Source organism: Triticum urartu, chromosome 7A, assembly GCF_056163025.1.
Source record: "Triticum urartu cultivar PI428250 chromosome 7A, HENAU_Tu73, whole genome shotgun sequence".
Lineage (NCBI taxonomy): Eukaryota > Viridiplantae > Streptophyta > Magnoliopsida > Poales > Poaceae > Triticum > Triticum urartu.
Window position 1 is genome coordinate 305,818,541 of NC_141879.1, and position 20,410 is coordinate 305,838,950.

General features: G+C 49.5%; 1 protein-coding gene across 1 annotated transcript; it reads right to left on the minus strand.

Annotated features, from left to right (window-relative positions):
- Positions 1 to 3,295: 3,295 nt before the first annotated feature.
- LOC125524212 (uncharacterized) lies at positions 3,296 to 3,997 on the minus strand. The gene has a single exon (XM_048689284.2). It carries the CDS (start codon positions 3,946 to 3,948, stop codon positions 3,490 to 3,492), a length of 459 nt encoding a protein of 152 aa, XP_048545241.1. The 5' UTR covers positions 3,949 to 3,997; the 3' UTR covers positions 3,296 to 3,489.
- Positions 3,998 to 20,410: the final 16,413 nt, after the last annotated feature.

A 20,410-nucleotide genomic window follows, 5' to 3' on the forward strand; every position in this document is an offset into this window, starting at 1 on the left:
ACTGGTGGAGGTGTTGGCTCGGTTTCCAGGATACTATACACATGCATGGTCCAATTAATGAACAAGAAAACCTTCATGCACCGGCGCACAGGAGAATTCATTTATTAGGGGAGAGATTAAAATGTTGTTTTTCGTCTAGCCTAATCTACAGATCCCTAGATTGCGATGCGTCGATGCCCATAATAACTTAGAGTAGTACTTCCTCTGTTTTTATTTACTTCGCATATTAACTTTGATCAAAGTCAAACTTTGTAAATTTTGAAAAAGTTTATAGACATATACAATAACAAATCAATATCATTAGATTCATTATTGAATGTACTTTCACATCATATAAATATAGATTTGTTATGACAAAGGCTTATATTCTTTTCTATAAATTTGATCAAACTTTACGAAGTTTGACTTCAGTCAAATCTATATGCAGAGTAAATAAAAACGAAGGGAGTAACATGCATATGTTACTATTTAATGTTATTATCTCTACAGTAAAGAGTAACATATGTGTGATATCATGCAACATTTTATTTATTAGGTTGTAGACTCATCTTGTCTTGATATGTGTGACGTTACACATAGTGTGAGGCTGGTCATAGTGGGGAGTAATTTATACTAGTGTCATGCATATGACGCTAGTCTAAGTTACTACCTTCATAGTGCAAACTAATATAATAATAGTGCCATAGATGGCTTCATTTATTAACTTATAGACACATCTTTTTTTAGAAAACGCTATGTTACATATGTTAAAGTAACATATTATATTACTCTAAGGCTGGTCATAGTGGAGAGTAACTTATACTCCCTCCGGTCCTTTTTACTCTGCACATTGGATTTTCCGAAAGTCAAACTTTGCTAAGTTTGACCAAATTTATATTAAAAATTATTAGCATCTATAATATCTAATAAATATAATATTAAAATATATTCCCAGATGAATCTAATGATATTGGTGTTGTTATATGAATGTCTATAATTTTTTATATAAACTTGGTCAAAGTTGGATGAGATTGACTTCAGACAAACCTAATATGCAGAGTAAAAAGGACCGGAGGGAGTACTAGTGTCATGCATATGACACTAGTCTAAGTTACTATCTTCATAGTGCAAAATAACATAGTACTAGTGTCATAGAGGACTTCATTTATTAGTTTGTAGATTCATCTTGTCTTGGGAAGCGCTATGTTACAGTAACATATTATGTTACCACTTCTCATTAACTATATGTCACGTAAGCAAACTTTTCTTGAAGTGCGCTATGTTACTAGCTAAGTTACTCCCACTATGACTAGCCTAAAGACATCTCTCCGCATTAAATACATGCCACATAAGCAAATTTTCCTTAGACTGCACTATATTACTAGCTAAGTTACTCCCACCATGACTAGCCTGAGTAACATACCATGTTATCACGTGCCTTTCTTATTTTATTAATTACTTGCCACATTATCTATTTTGCCTAAATATATGTGATGTTATCATTTATGCTACTCCTATTATGGGTATTCTTAGATGCTCTATGCACCCGAACGGAGGAAGTGCACTCATTTTTCTCAAAAAGTTGTATTTCACAATGCATGCATGCATGGCTACTAAATGACAAAATTTTTTTGCATGCATATGTGAGTTTTCTCTTGATCCTCGCGTTCAATAATTTAATGTATCTTAAAATCTGAACATGTGCTTCATGCTCGATTTTGAGACGATGCCATGCATCCAGCCAAGCATGGTTAGGAGCAAGTCTCGCATAGCCAATGGATCCAGTATCGTCTGAAAATCAGGCATGAAGTGTCAGGCACAGAGTAGATCCGAAACCGGAAAAGAGGGAGAGTACTACTCATCCAATGCTTGATGTCCGATTTAAGCATGACAGTAAATCTAGTGGCTGTGATCGAATGTGACGTGGTATTATGTACATCGATCCCAGTTGCTGCAGGACTTGCCCTATGTGTTCTGGACAGATAGATCTCGTATGGCAGCACCATCGCTCATTTTACAAATCACATCAACAATCTCACAAGTCAGAAATTTCTGAAAGGAAAGAGTAGCATGCTATACTAACGTGTCTGATAAAATTTCAACTGAAGCAAGTATGAACTGCGTAACTGCATGAGCTAGCTGATTTGGTTATTTTTTTTGACAAAAAGTGGATTTTATTACCTCGAAATGAAGATGATACAAATATAAAGAGCACACACGCGGTCTATGCATATCCAGGATGTGCACAGCCAATTTCAATACATGTGCATAAAAACACCGGTAAATAGCAAAGTCATACAAGACCAAAGCTATGCCAAGCGAGTATATATATAAAAAGACCTTGAAGCGATCAACATCGATCGACAAACTAATATAAACCATATCCGCACCAACCATCTCTTGACATCACAAGGACAACGACGTTCTTCAACAACAACGCCTTTACAAAACTGACGCTCAAGCGCCTCTGTTACCGCATCCAACCACCAAAGATCAATTTCTAGGTTTTCATCTTTTTTTTGCGAGAAAAACTTTCAATCTATTCATTTTCAATCATGGTAGTACAACGAATACTAGAAATAATAAAAATTACATCCAGATCCGTAGACCACCTAGTGACGACTACGAGCACTGAAGCGAGCCGAAGGCGCGCCGCTGTCATAGCCCCTCCCTCGCTGAAGCCGGGCAAACCTTGTTGTAGTAGACTTTCGGAAAGTCGTCGTGCTAAAGTCCTATAGAACCAACGCACCAGAACAACAACCGCCGCGGATGAAGAGTGTAGATCAAAAGGATCCAACCTGAAAACATACGAACGAAGACAGACGATGAACAGATCCGAGCAAATCCACCAAAGACAGATCTGTCGGAGATACACCTCCACACGCCCACTGATGATGCTAGACGCATCACCAGAACGGGGGCTAGGCGGGGAGACCTTTATTCCATCTTCAGGGAGCCGCCGCCGTCTCGTCTTCCTGAGCAGAACACAAACCCTAACAAAACTCGAAAAAAGATCTAAAAACGGTGCCCTCCCACCAGCAGGGGCCGAGATCCACTCGGCCTCCATGGCCCTAAGGCCACCGGAGACAGGACGGACCGACGCCGGCGCCGGCGGGAGGTAGAGAACGCTGGCGTTTTTTAAAGGCGGCGGCTGGCTAGGTCGGCCGCTCCATGGACTTTTTAGGTTTTCATCTTGAAGAATATGTTCGAGCAAATTTAAGCAATGCCTTCAACAAAGGAGCGATGCTTTACCCTAGCTGATTTGGTTACTATGATATGATGGCTAATTCTATATGTACGTACGTAGGAGTTCTGGTTTATTGTATAATCAGCTCGGCCAACAAACTGGACTTCAATAAAAGAATTTAAACAACAAATAACGTCGCGCCATACATGCACAGAAACAACTGACGTACGTACGTAGTAGAAGTAGAACTATAGCGTACGGAGGGACAAGCTACTAGGAGTAGATGCATTCAAGTCCACTCCATACGCATGCGTGCGTGCGTCTTACAGCTTGAGCGACAGATCGATGTCGTCCTCCCCGTTGCCGGCCGCGTGCACACGATGAACGTAGCGGCGGCGCCCACCATCGGCGATCCAGCTGACGACGGCCGCGGCTGCGGCGGCCGACCCTGCAGCTTGGCCACTATCTCCACCTCCCGGCGTGTACCAGCTGATCAAGTCGGAGGGCGGCGGGGAAGACGCGGCGCTGGAGGAGGCGATCGCCACCTGGCTGGCAGCGGAGAGCTCGCGGCTGCGCTTGGCGAGGCTGCGCTCGAGCTTGTGCGCGTTCTGGTGGCCGCCCAGCGCCTGCGAGCTGTAGAACTTGCGCCGGCAGTAGGTGCACGAGAAGGTCCGGTCGGCGGCCACCGGCGTCTGCGGGTGTGGGCGCCTTGCCGCCGCCATTGGGTGAACGAGCCGCAGGTCCAGGTTCACGTCGCCGGCCGGCGCCCTTGAGCTCTCCATTTCTTGCACTTGGCGGCCTGCGATGGAGAGACTGATCGAGCAAATGTATAGCGCTGCTGTGCTGTGCGCCGTGACTGGTATATATAGAGGGGCGAGGGAGGAGTAGATGTGAGTGAGCAGCTAGATCAGAGGCTGTACTGCACATAGGCTCCTTAGCTAGGCGAATGCGACGACGACTTAGCATGGGGTTTGTCTGACGACGGTGGTCACGCAATTATTGAAGTTTACCAAACGTGCAGCTGGTTGGTGAATGCATGCCGACGGCGCTCCATAGAAATTAAGCACACCACCCAGGTTTTGAACCAAAATACTCCCTCTGTTTCTTTTTAATCTTTATATACGATTCGGTCAAAATCAAATTTTATAAAATTTGACCAACTTTATTAGAAAAAATATCAACATCTACAACATTAAAACTAAATTGTATGAAAATTAACATCATGAAACAATATTGATTTCATATTATGAATCTTGATATTTTTTTTCTATAAACTTACTCAAAATTGACAAAGTTTGATTTTGACCAAATCTTATATGCAGACTAAAGAAACAAAGAAAATACAAGGATTATCATTAATTTATCATGCTTGTGAAAACCAAAGGCGATGACAACGGCTCTCTCTTTTTTACACCACCCCCACACCACCACCGGCGCCTGTGCCGCCGGCGAAACCACCACCCTCATGAACCCTTGGAGTCCATCTACGTTCGCGCTGCTCAAGTGGCGCTACGACTTCATCCCACACATGGGCGACGCCATGGGTCTCGACTTTCAAGCTTAAATCGCCATTGCAGTGCGGCCTCTCGTCAACTCGCCCAACCCAGCTGAGTCGCATGCTCTCATTCTCGTTCCGGGTTGCTTCGCAAGAAATGGTCAATATCTGCTTGATCAGGAGCCGGTCTTTTTCATTACCGAAAAAGGGTTATCTCCGCTTTAGGCCTCTTTTGATTTATAGGATAGGATTATTATAGGAATATGAATTTTGTAGAAAATGAGATGACATGTATCTCAAATCCTATGATTAGGAATAGGAAACGAGATGTCATTTGGTTGACATCAAAAGAATTTTTCCATTGAGTCTAGGCTCATTTTTATTTTCCTATGAAATGTAGAGAATAGAAACCAATCCTATGTAGGAATAGAAATCTATTCCTATGAACCAAAGGACTCTAAAGGAAAAAATTCTATAAGAATCCTATCCTCTAAAATTTCTATGAAATTCCTTCAAACCAAAGAGGCCTTATATTATAAAGCAAACATTACCGAGTACATCCGAGACAACGAACAACGCACACACCGCACACACCCAAGGCAAGATACAAAGGTGCCAGGCACCGACACACCACCCCACCGACTACCAATAGAGAGGTGAACCGGACCAAAACGAAGCCAGGCCTCCAAAGCAGTGCCTCCAAGAAGGATACGACCGTGGATAGCCGCCACCGCCCGATCAGCAAAGATCAGGTTTTCACCCGGAGCAAGACGACAAGAGTGGAAACGCAGCGACGGAGCCTTCAGGAAGGGTACGGCGGCAAAGGCCACCGCCACCGTCAGCAGTCAAAGTACTGGACAGGTGGTGTACCCGGCACTCACACCCCACCGTTGAACCTGAACTCCGCCAACCACCCGCAACCACGCCATCCACGCAGCCATGATTGCCTGCCCGCACCTGAGACGCACGCTCCGCCCACGAACGTCGCGCCTCCCGCCGCCAGAGCCGCCGCCCTGCAACCAGACAACCCCAAGACCTACACAAAGGCCCCAGCTTTGGACCAACCGATGGCCCTCGACCGACGGAACCACCCACAGACGCTCCGCTGGTAAACCTGCGCCAACCCGCCCGCGGCTAAGGAGAGGGGGAGAAAGGGGAGCGGACGAATCCGGACCGGCAAACCGTGCCGGCGACGGGTGACGCGACCGCATCGAGGCCACCCATCCCTCCAACCAAGCTCCCCGCCGAACAAGGGGAAAGGGGAAGAAGGAGGAGCGGACGCATCCGGACCGGCAAACCGTGCCGGTGACAGGTGGCGCGACCGCATCGAGGCCACCTATCCCTCCTACCAAGCTCCTCCGCGAGCACCCCCATGTCGCCCCACCATGGTAGCCGACACACATCTCCGCGAGGCCATCAGCAACTGCGAGCTCGCCGACGAGGGAGACCAAACCGACCCGCAGCTGCAGCCATGAGAGCTCACCGGAGATGTCTCCCCGCGCCGTCCGCCGACGTCCGAGCGCCCGACCAGGAAGAATCGGACGCGGACTCGACCAACACGCCCCGCCAGCCACCACCACTGCGCCGCCACCCCCACCAGCCCGAAGCCAGGGCAGGGGCGACCGCCCGCAGATCCTTGTCGCCTGCGACCCACACCACCGCAGCGCCCAGCCAGGAGCCTGCCCAGGCCACCGGAGTCCGCCACCGACGCCCTGCCTCAACGCGACCGCCGTCACGCCAGATCCGCCCGCCGCCAGGACCGCCCGCACCAGCCGCTCGCCGCCCCGCCGCTCCATGCATCGGCGCGTCCTCCGACGCCCAGCCCGTCACGCCACCGCCACGCGCAGCGCCATCACCACGCCGCCGCGCCGCCTCGCCCTAGGATAGCGAGGCACCCTGATCCAGCCGCTTCGGCCCGCGCCAAGGCCGCTGGGAGGGGAGACGAGGAGGCCCCACCGCCGCCGGCACCGGCCAGGCTTCGCCCGGCCGCGCCCTCTGGCGGCGGCGAGGGAGGAGGAGGCGGCGGGGAAGGAGTTGGCGGCGGCGCGCTAGGGTTCCTCCCGTCGCCTCGCGGGGGGCGAGCGGGAAGAAAGTGTCTCGTTCATCTCCCGGTCTTTTTTATTAAACCGCAACATGGAGAACTATCCAATCCCAGCTCTATGCAACATGGAGAAAACAAGGAAGATTATGCTACTGTGGTCAGCATCAAAAAAGGAAAAGAGAACTACAAAATTTCAGCTCTAGTAGCGGGCGCTGATCAACAAAAGATTTTTGGGAGGGTTCATCTCTCTTGATCCAGTGGTTGATTTCGGTGATGAGATACAAATTATGTGATGTCATGATTTTCTTTTTCTCGCCTACACATAGCTTTGGTCTTATATGACTTTGCTAGTTGTGGGAGTGTTTTTTGCGTGCTAATGAGTTGGTGTTGGTTGTGTGCATCCTAATTATGCAAAGATTGGGTGTATACTCATTGTATTATGTATCTTCTTGATGCTTCATTTTGAGCCAATAAAATTCACCCTCTACCTAAAAAAAAGTAGCGGGCGCTGTAAATTGCCCGCCACGGATGACATATTACCAGTGGCGGGAGGCCCTAAAAGCATCGCCCGCCACTGCTGAGTTTTTGGCGCCCGCCATTGTATGGCATTCCTGCAGTAGTGCATCTTTGGAGCCATACATCGCTTGGAGGCACGAGTGTCTGACTTCGGTGGCTGGGCGTAGGTCCCTGCATGCTTCTCATGCGGTGGCCAAGAGCGGCATGGCATCTATGGTATCGACGACGGCGAGTCTGGGCGGCATGGTGCATCGCGGACTCGACGTTGTACACCATTTCATGGGCGCGCCCGGGAGAGAGGCGTTGTGTGGCGCCGTGGTGGCGTGTGTGTTTGGTGTTAGGGCTTGTTGTGCTGTGCCCTCAGCATTGACCTTTTTTTATACTTTTGTCCCTGTGGACCTCTGTGTGTGTGCGCGTTTATGTGTTGGACCATGCACACGGCGATGGCGACTGGCATGAAGATGACCAGGTTGAGTCCGTAGCGTGTGTGTCCCCCGGCGTGAGCCCGTGGTTGCGTTCGTGAAGTGGAGGAGCTGTATGCGGGGACCGTTGCGATCTGTTGGAGTCAGGTGCGGCGTGCGCGCGGCTGGAGGGAGTTAGTTGCAAGCTAGCTAAATGGTTGGCCGGGTCATGCTAGTGCATGCATGGGCTAGCCTGGCGGGTCATGTGGTCATGCATGGATATGAATCGTGCATGTAGTGGTTAGCTTAGTGCGTGAGTTAGTTGCCGGGTGTGCCGGCCGTGTGGTGTGTGTGCACGGGTATAAAAACCCCTCCTCCATGTATTGATCGAGTTGCGCTGGTGTGGAGCCGAGGGTAGCCATGTAGCCACTGTAAAGAGGAAAAGGATTGGGGCGTTCGTGCGCCCATGGCGGCGTTCGTGCGCCGGCCCGGAATTTCTTGTGTCTTGTGTCTTCTTCTACCTCTAGCCGTGTGTGAGAGAGGGTTGCGGTTCCAACAATTGGTATCATGATCTTGATGTCTTGGGCGTGCTTGCCGTGCCGGAGGCATGGCAGCGATGGCGGCGCTCGCCGGTGGCTGCACGACTGAGCTCCGGACCGTGTGTGGGCCCAAGGAGGTGGGCGGCGTTGTGGCTGTCATGGCGCGCGGCGGAGGCGGCGGGCGGTGATGTCGTACATGCGGCGACCGCGCAGGCCGCCGAGGCGCTGCGTGGTGGCGCGGCGGTGCAGCACGGCGTGGAGGCACTACATGGCGGCATGGAGGCCGCGGCGGTGCAGGGCAATAAGCCGTGGCGGCGAGCCGGGCGCGACCGGTGCGTGTTATGGGTGCGCACTGGATGCGTCGGGCGCGTTGGGACCGCGGGCGCGCGTACGAGCGTGCGGTTGACGTTGGGAGGAGGCGTATGTCGCCGTTGTGCTCGAGTCCGTGCTCGAGTTCGGCTACATCCTTCCGGCGTTTGTCGCTGGCGGATGCCGTGGCGGACGCGGAGGCGGCGCGCGGTGAGCGTCTGGTGCAGTCGGGCTCGTCGGGCGCGTCGGGTGCACGCGGGACGTGCGGGACGCACTGGTGCGGTCGGGCGCGTCGGATGCGCGCGGGACATGTGGAGCGCAGAGGGACACCAGGCGTGTGTCGCCGGCGGAGAAGGAGCTCGGCGTGTGTCGCCGGAGTCGTGACGGAGCACGATGCTACCGGCATCGGTGCGCCAGGTCAAGTCCGCGGACTGGGTCACGGTCGTGGTGAGATCGATGACGGGAGCTGCAACAACTCCGACTACGACGATATCATGGCTTAAGGGGTGAGTGATGGCAATAAGCCATGCACACGGCGATGGCGACTGGCATGAAGATGATCAGGTTGAGTCCGTAGCGTGTGTGTCCCCCGGCGTGAGCCCGTGGTTGTGTTCGTGAAGTGGAGGAGCTGTATGCAGGGAGCCGTTGCGATCTGTTGGAGTCAGGTGCGGCGTGCGCGCGGCTGGAGAGAGTTAGTTGCAAGCTAGCTAAATGGTTGGCCGGGTCATGCTAATGCATGCATGGGCTAGCCCGGCGGGTCATGTGGTTATGCATGGATATGAATCGTGTATGTAGTGGTTAGCTTAGTGCGTGAGTTAGTTGCCGGGTGTGCCGGCCGTGTGGTGTGTGTGCACGAGTATAAAAACCCCTCCTCTATGTATTGATCGAGTTGCGCCGGTGTGGAGCTGAGGGTAGCCATGTAGCCACAATAAAGAGGAAAAGGATTGGGGCGTTCGTGCGCCCATGGCGGCGTTCGTGCGCCGGCTCGGAATTTCTTGTGTCTTGTGTCTTCTTCTACCTCTAGCCGTGTGTGAGAGAGGGCTGCGGTTCCAACAGATGCTTGTTGTGCGGTTGGCTTTATAATATAAAGCGGGACGAAAACCTTTTTTGATGAAGGGTCTGCAAGATCAATGCATGGATCACGCCTGAAGGTGGGACGACAAAAAAGATAACGGCAAATTCTAAAGCGTGTGCATGCGGTGCGTGTTGAGAGTCTGCTACACCTGTTGATACTCCCGACTAGCAGGCAGGCGGTCTGGTGAGGCCACGGATTTTCTTGGTTTGTCGGCAAGAGGTCACAACACATCATCAATATTTTTTAGGGGGACGGTAGCTTTACGTTGGGCTTTATGACTTATCAGCAATGATGTGGTTGAAATGAAAATGTATTTCATCTTCAGTGTAGCCTACACGAAGTTCTACTATTCAAAACCACGAGTACATGGCTGAATCGACCCGAAAGAGTATATATAATACTCGTCTTCGTTTGGAAATATTTATCATAAAAATAATACAAATGAATGTATTTAGAACTAAAATACATCTAGATATATCATTTTTCGGACAAGTATTTGCAAACGGAGGGAGTATAAAGCAAGCGATCGATCAGCCTCCGCCAAAAAGATCTCCAAGATGCTACTCAATATCAGTGATCACTCTGCTATTGATTGCACCTACTACTGTAAGTCTGAACTGTACTCTACACTTTCGGTGTCTCTAGGATAATATACTTAGTGGAGAGATGCACATATCGACATATAAAATGAATGGCTAGCATGATCATGGACATGCATAGTTATTTTCAAATTGAACTATTGCCCAAGCCACAAGATGTTTATGTATATTTTATGCTTGTGCACATATATTGCTCAGATGGAGACTGTCGATGCATGTCCCTAACGCAGGATCAGAGCAAGTACACCATGGATGACTTGGGCTAGTCTAGCCTCTAGTGCATATGCATTCAGAGATCAGATGCCATCACCCATTCCTAACTGTCCCCAGCAATACAACAATGGTGCTTCTAGGCTTCTAGCTGTTTGGTTTGGAGCTCCACAACAATCTAGCTCTGCACGATGAAGGCAGCTGCATGTCCTTTCTTGACAAGACCACAGCTGCCTAGCTAGTTTACTTGGCTACAGTGTATGGATCTGTGGGCTTTGAAAATCTTCAGGAAAGTATGTGGGCCTTTCATGATAATGATAGGAGCAGGACCTGGATCTGCACCATCTGATACAGGCTACACTACAGTAGATGTTGCCCATCTGTCCTCGCATTTATTCGTAATGTTCTAAGCACTCCATCTGTTCTAAAATATTTAAAGTTCTAGGTTACGTTTGACCGTGTATAGTATGCTATACTTACGGGATCCCCTACGGACTGCTGCTTACGGACTCCTTTCCCACCAGGCCAACAATAACTGCTCTCCTTGATTTTAACTGATGGACCCCACCCTCCCTAATCCCCAAACATAGTTTGACAACTCAGTCCGTAACATCAATCCTGTAAAGATCTGCCTGTGGGTGTAGCATTGTTGATCTTTATACCATGTACGAGTGACGTTAGACGTACGTTAAAATATTTTGTACTGTAAATGTTGGTATATTTTTCAATAGACTTAGTCAGACATAAAGTTACTTGACTTAGGACCAATCTGAACTTTAAGTACTTTGGAACTGAGGGAGTATCTTATCTAGTAATAGCTGTTTTTGCTAAGCTACGGGCCAATGTTATGCTATAGTACTAGCGGCACGCTCCTTTATAGCTTCAACTAGGTCTTCTGTTTCCTTTAGCCTATAGCAAGCGATTGCTCCGCTACTATGTGTATAGCTACCCTTTGCCAAAACAGCATGCTAATTCAAGAGCCTAATTGCTGTTTTTGAATGTGGTAGGTGGTGGTAGGATATGTCAGCACTAAGCTCAGCTAATCAAACCACTCGAGAGAGAACTTAGTAAACACGGAATTGTTTTACTTCATCTTATTTGTAGCAACAAGCAAACGGCCAGGAGAGTGCTCCACTTCCTCTATTCAGATTGTGGCATGCCACGATCAGAGGAGTGCGGGGCGTGATCACCGTGGCAAGGGACGCGGTCTAGGTGTGACAAGATCGCCCAGTGCCTCAACTATAACTATGCGCAGCTCATGCACAAGATGTGGAATTGCTGTTATTTCATGTGATAGAAAAACAATGGGAAAAACTACCTAGACAAAGTGCACAAGATTTATTCAACATTCACTCTCTAAAGGTTGTGCTCCTTGTCAATTTCTGCCATGTCGGTCTTCGCATGCAATTCCTGGAACTTGACACGCCCAAGTTTCTTGGTGAGAACATCAGAGCAAGTCATCATCGGGTGTACCGATACGAACGCTCCTGGCGTCTTCGTCCATTTCACCGGTGGCTCACCTTTCACTGTCATGGTAGTGGATTGTGATGGAGGCGAGGCAAATTTCTTTGCCAAGGTAGCGTTCGTGAATGAGAGGGACTCCGCGGGAAAATCTGCCATGGCAATCAATTTGGCTGTTGTGGCAGCTGATGTCCTGTAAGACACACATGGTTAGTTGTAGCACTTTCATGTAAGTATCCTAAAATTGTATCGTTCCCAACGAAGAGTGAGGGAGTGTTAATACAAGTGTTTTTGTCGCACGCAAGTTGTCACAGATTTTGTGTGAATGAACCGTTTTGGCATCCGTAGTGATTAGCATGGCGCCGGAAAACATGCGAATGAGTGGTGGAACAAAGTAGCAAGCGTAGTACATAAATAACATAAAAGTAAAGTACTAGAATAAATGTTGGTTGTTTGCAATGGAGAGGTTAGGCGCTATGAAGGATCCAGACTTTGTGAGTTTTTATTGATAAGAATTTTATATATGGCTTGAAGATGAGATCATATGTAGTCGTGGCTGATCAAGCCTTGAAGTAAGTAATTCAAGTGAAGAGTTCATTGTGCCTCTCAAGAGATTTTGATCGAGCATGAAGAAGAGAAAGTGATGAACAATATGATATTCATGTAGAAACTTGATATGGTGATGACAAAATTGAGACATTGGTGATCTTGTCTTCAAGCAATGAAGTGAAGTGAAAGGGTCATTGTGGTTTTCAAGACATCAAGATATAGCATGGAGTAAAGATAAATGTTGACCAAGATAAAGCCAGAAGATCAAATTTTATATGGTCAACAAACAAGCGCAAATGACATAGAGCATGGGATCTAGTGAATGGTAAGAGCTTGTGAATTGTGTTTTTTGAGCTAATCCATACTATGTGTTTTCTACGTCTAAGTGGGTTAGGAGATTCTCATGAGCATGCTCGAAAGAAATATTTCAAGTGTGTGAAGATGACATCAAGTGAAGACAGTCTTCAAGGTTGATAAGGGAAAGTTCAAGATAGGCCGCCAGAGGGATTACATGCTATTTGGTGAAGAGATTCGACAACTTCACCAAGCTTTTGAGAGACATTGATGAATGGACATATGCCTTAATTTTGAAGCTTCATCCATGGATGATTGGTAAATGTGAATATGGTATGCAATGCAATGCTTCCCACATGGCTTATGGAGTTACCTGAAGTCTTCACCAAGTGATGTGATCAAGATTGTGTTTTCAACTTGAGACAAGCGTGAACGTCAGCATCAAGCTCAAGTTGAATGATCAAAGACAAGGTATAACCTACGGAGGCTTCCCTATTTATACCGGTCTCATGGTGCTTGGTGGGAGACCGGATTATAAGTTTGATAGTTGTACTATCAGGAGGGGCTATCGGGTGAGTAGTTCAATCACGTCGTACATATATTGCTTAAACCTTTGCATATTATTAATCCTATTCTCTAGCTATTCTTGGGTAGTTCTCTATCAAAGGACGTCGGGCATGTTGTTAGCTTCAAAACGAGCCGAGATCATAAAAATCGTATGAGAAAGTTACAACCTTTTCTTTGTATGCCTACATGCTAATTTTATAGGGTCGGATTGTCTGTGTGACGCCCCCCATTCAATCGTACACTAATCATACATGCAAATGTGTACGATCAAGATCAGAGACTCACGGGAAGATATCACAACACAAATTAAAATAATACAAGCTTCATATTACAAGGCAGGGGCCTCGAGGGCTCCAATATAGAAGCTCGAAAGCACAAGAGTCAGCGAAAGCAACAATATCTGAGTATAAACATAAAGTTAAACAAGACTGCCTTAAGAAGGCCAACACAAAAGCAACAACGATAAAAAAAGGCAAGGCCTCCTGCCCGGGACCTCTTAACTACTCCTGATTGTCGGCGGTCTCCACGTAGTAGTTGTTGGGGAACACAGTAATTTAAAAAAAATTCCTACGCACATGCAAGATCCATCTAGGTGATGCATAGCAACGAGAGGGAAGAGTGTTGTCCACGTACCCTCGTAGACCATAAGAGGAAGCATTATGACCACGCGGTTGATGTAGTCGTACGTCTTCATGATCCGACCGATCCTCGCACCGAAGATACGGCACCTCCGCGATCTGCACACGTTCTGCTCGGTGACGTCCCTCGTACTCTTGATCCAGTTGAGGCCGAGGCAGAGTTTTGTCAGCATGATGGCGTGGTGACGGTGATGATGAAGTTACCGGCGCAGGACTTTGCCTATGCACTACGATGATATGACCGAGGTGTGTAACTGTGGAGGGGGGCACCGCACACGGCTAAGAGATTGTCTGTTGTGCCTTGGGGTGTCCCATGCCCACGTATATAACGGAGGGAGGAGGAGGAGGCCGGCCCTAGAGGGGGCGCGCCAAGTGTGGGGAGTCCTACTAGGACTCCCAAGTCCTAGTAGGATTCCCCTTTTCCTTTCCGGAGTAGGAGAGAAGAAAGAGGGAAAGAGAGAGGGAGTAGTAAAGGGCAGGGGGGGGGCGCCGCCCCCTCTCCCCTAGTCCAATTCGGACCTATGGGGGGACACCTACTTCCCTTTGGCCTGCCTCTTCTATTCCCGTATAGCCCAATAAGGCCCAATACTTCTCCCGGCGAATTCCCGTAACTCTCCGGTACTCCGAAAAATACCCGAACCACTCGAAACCTTTCCGATGTCCGAATATAGCCTTTCAATATATCGATTTTTACCTCTCGACTATTTTGAGACTCCTCGTCATGTCCCCGATCTCATCTGGGACTCCGAACAAACTTCGGTCATCAAATCACATAACTCATCATACAAATCGTCATCGAACGTTAAGCGTGCGGACCCTACGGGTTCAAGAACTACGTAGACATGACCGAGACACATCTCCGGTCAATAAGCAATAGCGGAACCTGGATGCTCATATTGGCTCCTACATATTATACAAAGATCTTTATCGGTCAAACCGCATAACAACATACGTTGTTCCCTTTGTCATCGGTATGTTACTTGTTCGAGATTCGATCGCCGGTATCTCAATACCTAGTTCAATCTCGTTACTGGAAAGTCTATTTACTCATTCCGTAATGCAACATCCCGCAACTAACTCATTAGTCACATTGCTTGCAAGGCTTATAGTGATGTGCATTACCGAGAGGGCCCAGAGATACCTCTCCGACAATCGGAGTGACAAATCCTAATCTCGATCTATGCCAACTCAACAAACACCATCGGAGACACCTGTAGATCATCTTTATAATCACCCAGTTATGTTGTGACATTTGATAGCACACAAGGTGTTCCTCCGGTATTCCGAAGTTGCATAATCTCATAGTTAGAGGAACATGTATAAGTCATGATGAAAGCAATAGCAATAAAACTAAAAGATCATTTAGGCTAAGATAACAGATGGGTATTGTCCATCACATCATTCTCTAATGATGTGATCCCGTTCATCAAATGAAAACACATGTCTATGGTCAGGAAACTTAACCATCTTTGATTAACGCGCTAGTCAAGTAGAGGCATACTAGGGACACTCTGTTTTGTCTATGTATTCACACATGTACTAAGTTACCGGTTAATACAATTCTAGCATGAATAAACATTTACAACTTTATTATTGCCTCTAGGGCATATTTCCTTCAGTCTCCCACTTGCACTAGAGTTAATAATCTAGTTCACATCGTCATGTGATTTAACACCAATAGTTCACATCTTTATGTGATTAGTTCACATCTCCATGTGACTAACACCCAAAGGGTTTACTAGAGTCAATAATCTAGTTCACATCGCTATGTGATCAACACCCAAAGAGTGATCACACTACAAAAAAAGACACATCCGTGACATTTTGGGCCGAACGAAATTTTTTCTGTCATACTTATGGCACTTCTATGACGATAATTGTGACAAAACCCGGTATCATCATAGATGTGGTGGGGTCCTACTTCTATGACAAAAAATCATGACAGAAAATGGGCTTTTCGTCCTGGGCAGGCCGGAGACGCAACTGCATGACATTCTTTGGGCCGTCCATGACGGAAAAAACCGTGGTAGAAGCGAGGGCGAGGAAAATATCGGGGTGTTCCCGGTTACGGTGGGTGGTCGGGGCTGAGCGATGCACGTTTCTCTCGTACATGCACGCGCGTGGGTGCGAGGCGTTGGGCTCTAACTGAATCCGAGCGAGGCGTTGGGCTCTAACTGAACCGAGCCATTGCACTGCAGGCTACGCGTTACTGAACCCGAGCGATCGATCGATGGCTGTTAACTGAACCTGATTGAGCGATTCCTTCGCTACTGTTGCTAACTGAAGCCGATCGATGCTGGCTTTGGATGAACAATGAGCGTTGCTGGGGGGGGGGCGTTGGATGAACAGTTCTCGGTGGGGGTGGATGAACATGACCCCGTGGTGTTGCCTCTGGATGAACAGGACCCCGATCGATCGAGCCGGTTGGGGCTGGATGAACAGGACCCTGTGGAGGGCTGGATGAACAGGACCACCCCGTGGAGGGCAGGATGAACAGTAGAAGGTGGAGGGCTGGATGAACAGTAGCCAGTGGAGGGGTGGTTGAACAGGAGCCCATGGAGAGGGCTGGTTGAACAGTAGCCGGTGGAGTAGCATGGGGTGGAGGATGGATGAACAGGAGCCCGTGGATGAACAGTCGCAGGTGGAGGCTGGAGGAGGTCGACGGTGGATGAACAGTAGCCCGTGGAGACTGGAGGGGGTCAACGGTGGAGATGAACAGTATCCCGTGGAGTCCCGTTTTGCGGTACGCCACACCCCTCCCGATGAACATGACCCCCGTTTTGACCGCAGCGCTCCAACACAAGTCCGTTTCCTCCGTTTTGCGGTACGCCACACCCCTTTCGATCAACATGACCCCCATTTTGACCGTAGGAGGTCTGTTTTCTCCGTTTTGCGGTACGCCAGACCCCTCCCAATGAACAGGATCCTGTTTCGATCGTGCCCGGTTGAACACAAGGCCGTTTCCTCCGTTCTACGGTACGCCAGGCCTCGTTTCCATCGGCTGTTCCGTCCAAGCCCTCCCGATGAACACGACGACACATTCCGTTCCGACCCAGCCGGTTGTCTCCCCATGAACACGACGATGACGCATTTTCTCCGTTCTGACCCAGCCATGTACACGAGCCCTGGCCGTACGTATACGCGAGTAGGCGTTCGAGACCCTGTCCGTATGTATGTACGTGGCCGTATTTTCTTTCTTGCACACTGGCCGCTGTACGTACGTGTACATGCTACGTGCGCGCCTCTACTACGACACATGCGCGCCTCTACATCGACCATTATGTACGTACATATTCGCGACCAGAATGACAATGCTACGTACGCTTCGACCAGGTGGGTCCTGACTGTCAGGCACTTCCCTGCGTGCGAAGATGTAGCTGGTGGGTCCCAGCAGTCAGGGGGCGAATCGTTTTTTTTGCACAGACGCACTTCCTTGCGTGCGAAGATGTAGCTGGTGGGTCCCAACAGTCAGGGAAACGTTTTTTTTGCGAAATACGGTGGCCCGTCTGGTTGGTCCCCGCGGTCAGGTGGAGGAATAATTATTTTGTGCGTAATAAGGAGGCACTTCCTTGCTACGGCCGTGGACCCAGCTGTCAGCCTCTCCACATATAGTCCACGTCCGATGGAAGCCATTCTTTGACCACGTTGACCATGCCGCGCCGAGAGCACCAGGGCGGTGGACGACGACAAGGCCTAGGAAGGGGACGATGCAGAGCCAGGGAAGACGCGGCAGTGGAAGCCCGCGCGGAGAGGAGTACGAGGGTTCATTGGTTCGGCTGCGGTGTTAGGCTGCCGTCGCCGCAGGGCCTGGCCAGCGGTGAGAATAGTAGGGGCGGTGAGGCCTCCGCGGCAGTACAACCGGCCACGGGAGGCAGGAACATGCGGCACGACCGGTGCTGCTTTGGGCGGCTGGAGCAAGAAGACCAGAGGTTGAAGAAGCACTACGGCCGTTGGATGGACATCGTACAGTCACTGGAGCTAGAATCGTTCATATTAACTAAGTTGACAAAGCACTTCGTCCCCGTCAACTTAGTAGGCCCGCAAGTCAGCCACCCACCAAGGTGGGTCCCAACTAGCAGGGGGAGTATTCATTTTTTTGTGCGTAATAAGAAGGCACTTCCGGTGGGTCCGAGCTGACAGCGGGGGGAACGTTTTTTTCGCGAAATACAGTGGCCCGTCCGATGGGTCCCAGAAGTCAGGGGGAAACGTTTTTTTTGCCAAATACGGTGGCCCGTCCGGTGGGTCCCTGCTGTCAGGTGGAGGAATAATTATTTTCCGCGTAATAAGAAGGCACTTCCTTGCGGTTGCCGTGGACCTAGCTGTCAGCCTCTCCACGTACATTACTGTTCAGATGGAAATCATTCCTTGACCACATTGACCACACCGCGCCGAGAGCACCAGGGCGGTGGACGACGCCGAGGTCTAGGAAGGGGACGACGCGGAGTCGGGGAAGACGTGGCAGTGGATGCCCACGTGTAGAGGAGTATGAGGGTTCACTGGTTCGCTGCGGTGTGAGGCTGCCGTCGCCGCAGAATAACAGGGGGTGTGGGTGAGTAGAGGGATGGCCTGGCTAGCGGTGGAGTAGTAGGGGGCAGTGAGGCCTCCACCGCATCACAGCCGGCCATGGGAGGCAGGAGCGCGAGGCACGATCGGGCGCTGGTTTGCGCGGCTGGAGCAAGAAGACCAGAGGTTGAAGAAGCACTACGGCTGTTGGATGGACATCGTACGGTCACTGGAGCTAGAATCATGCATATTGACTAAATTGACAAAGCCCTCTGTCCCCGTCAACTTAGTAGGCCCACAAGTCAGCCTGCCACTATACTGAGTCCCAGCTAGCAGGGGGAGTATTCATTTTTTGTGCGTAATAACGAGGCACTTCCTTGCGTGCGAAGATATAGCTGGTGGGTCCAAGCTATCAGCGGCGGTAACGTTTTTTTCGCGAAATACAGAGGCCCTTTCGGTGGATCCCAGATGTCAGGTGGAGGAATCATTATTTTGCGCGTAATAAGGAGGCATTTCCTTGTATGCGGCCGTGGACCCAGCTGTCAGCCTCTCCACGTATAGTCCACTTCAGATGCATGTCGGTCGTTGACCATGTTGACTAGGCCGCGCTGAGAGGACCTGGGCGGTGGACGACGGTGAGGCCTAGGAAGGGAACGACATGGAGGCAGTGAAGACTCGGTAGTTCTTTCCCACGTGGAGGGGAGACGACTGTACGAGGGTTTACTGGTTCGTCTGCCGTCACCGAAGAATAACAGCAGGTGTGGGTGAGTAGAAGGATGGCTAGGCCAGCGATGGGAGTACAGTGGGGCGGTGAGGCCTGCGCGGCAGCACAGCCGGCCGCGGGGAGGAAAGAGCAGGCAGTCCCGCCGGCGCTTGTTTGAGCGGCTGGAGCAGGAAGAGCAGAGATTGAAGAAGCACGACGGTCGTTGGATGGACATCCAACTGTCACTTCTTGTGCGTCAACCTTTTTTTAGGAATGCCTCAAATCTGCGGAAAACATCATACAACCCATCTGTCATTATTTCTAATAATTTACAGCCCATTTGCTAATTCTTAAGGTTTTTTTGGAACCCATATTCTTTTTGTTAGCATTACAGCCCATATTGTGGACACAGTTAAAAAATTATACGAAATTTTGCATATTTCGGTGCGGTCCAAACTGTTTTTAGTCCCGAAATTTCGAGTCACATTCAAACTGATTTTAAAAATAAATATATATCAATATAAAATCCAACAAATTGTCCACGCATAAAAATCAATGCAATTTAAAATCTCGAAATGAAAATAAATAAATTTGAAACTAATTGCTGGTTTGATGTGTTTTAAAAATGTACATCCCATTTCTTATTACTGATAGGCCATTTTCTCGGCCAGCCGAATGAAGCTCTCCTCGTCTTGAAAGATTTGCAGCCCAACATGCCTGACAAAGCGACTTACTTGGCAAATCATAAAAAATTGGGCTGTGGCCATGAACCCAGCTGCGGCCGTGGATCCAGCTGTCAGCCGCTCCACGTATAGTACTGTTCTGATGGAAGTTGGTCGTTGACCACATTGACCACGCCGCGCCGAGAGCACCAAGGTGGTGGACGACGGCGAGGCCTAGGAAAGGGATGACGCGGAGCCGGGGAAGACGCGACAGTGGATGCCCACACGGAGAGGAGTACGAGGGTTCACTAGTTCGGCTGCGGTGTGAGGCTGCCGTCGCCGCAGAATAACAGGGGGTGTGGGTGAGTAGAGGGATGCCCTGGCCAGCGGTGGGAGTAGTAGGGGGCGGTGAGGCCTGCGCGGCATCACAACCGGCCATAGGAGGCAGGAGCATGCGGCACGACTGGCGCTGGTTTGGGCGGTTGGAGCAAGAAGACCAGAGGTTGAAGAAGCACTACTGCCGTTGGATGAACATCGTACGGTAACTGGAGCTAGAATCGTTCATATTGACTAAGTTGACAAAGCCCTCCGTCCCCGTCAACTTGGTAGGCCCACAAGTCAGCCTCCCACGATGCTGGGTTCTAGCTGGCAAGGGAAGTATTCATTTTTTTGTGCGTAATAA

Excerpts from the sequence above, each read along its gene's own strand:
- LOC125524212 (XM_048689284.2), bottom strand. The coding sequence starts at position 3,948 with ATGGAGAGCTCAAGGGCGCCGGCCGGCGACGTGAACCTGGACCTGCGG.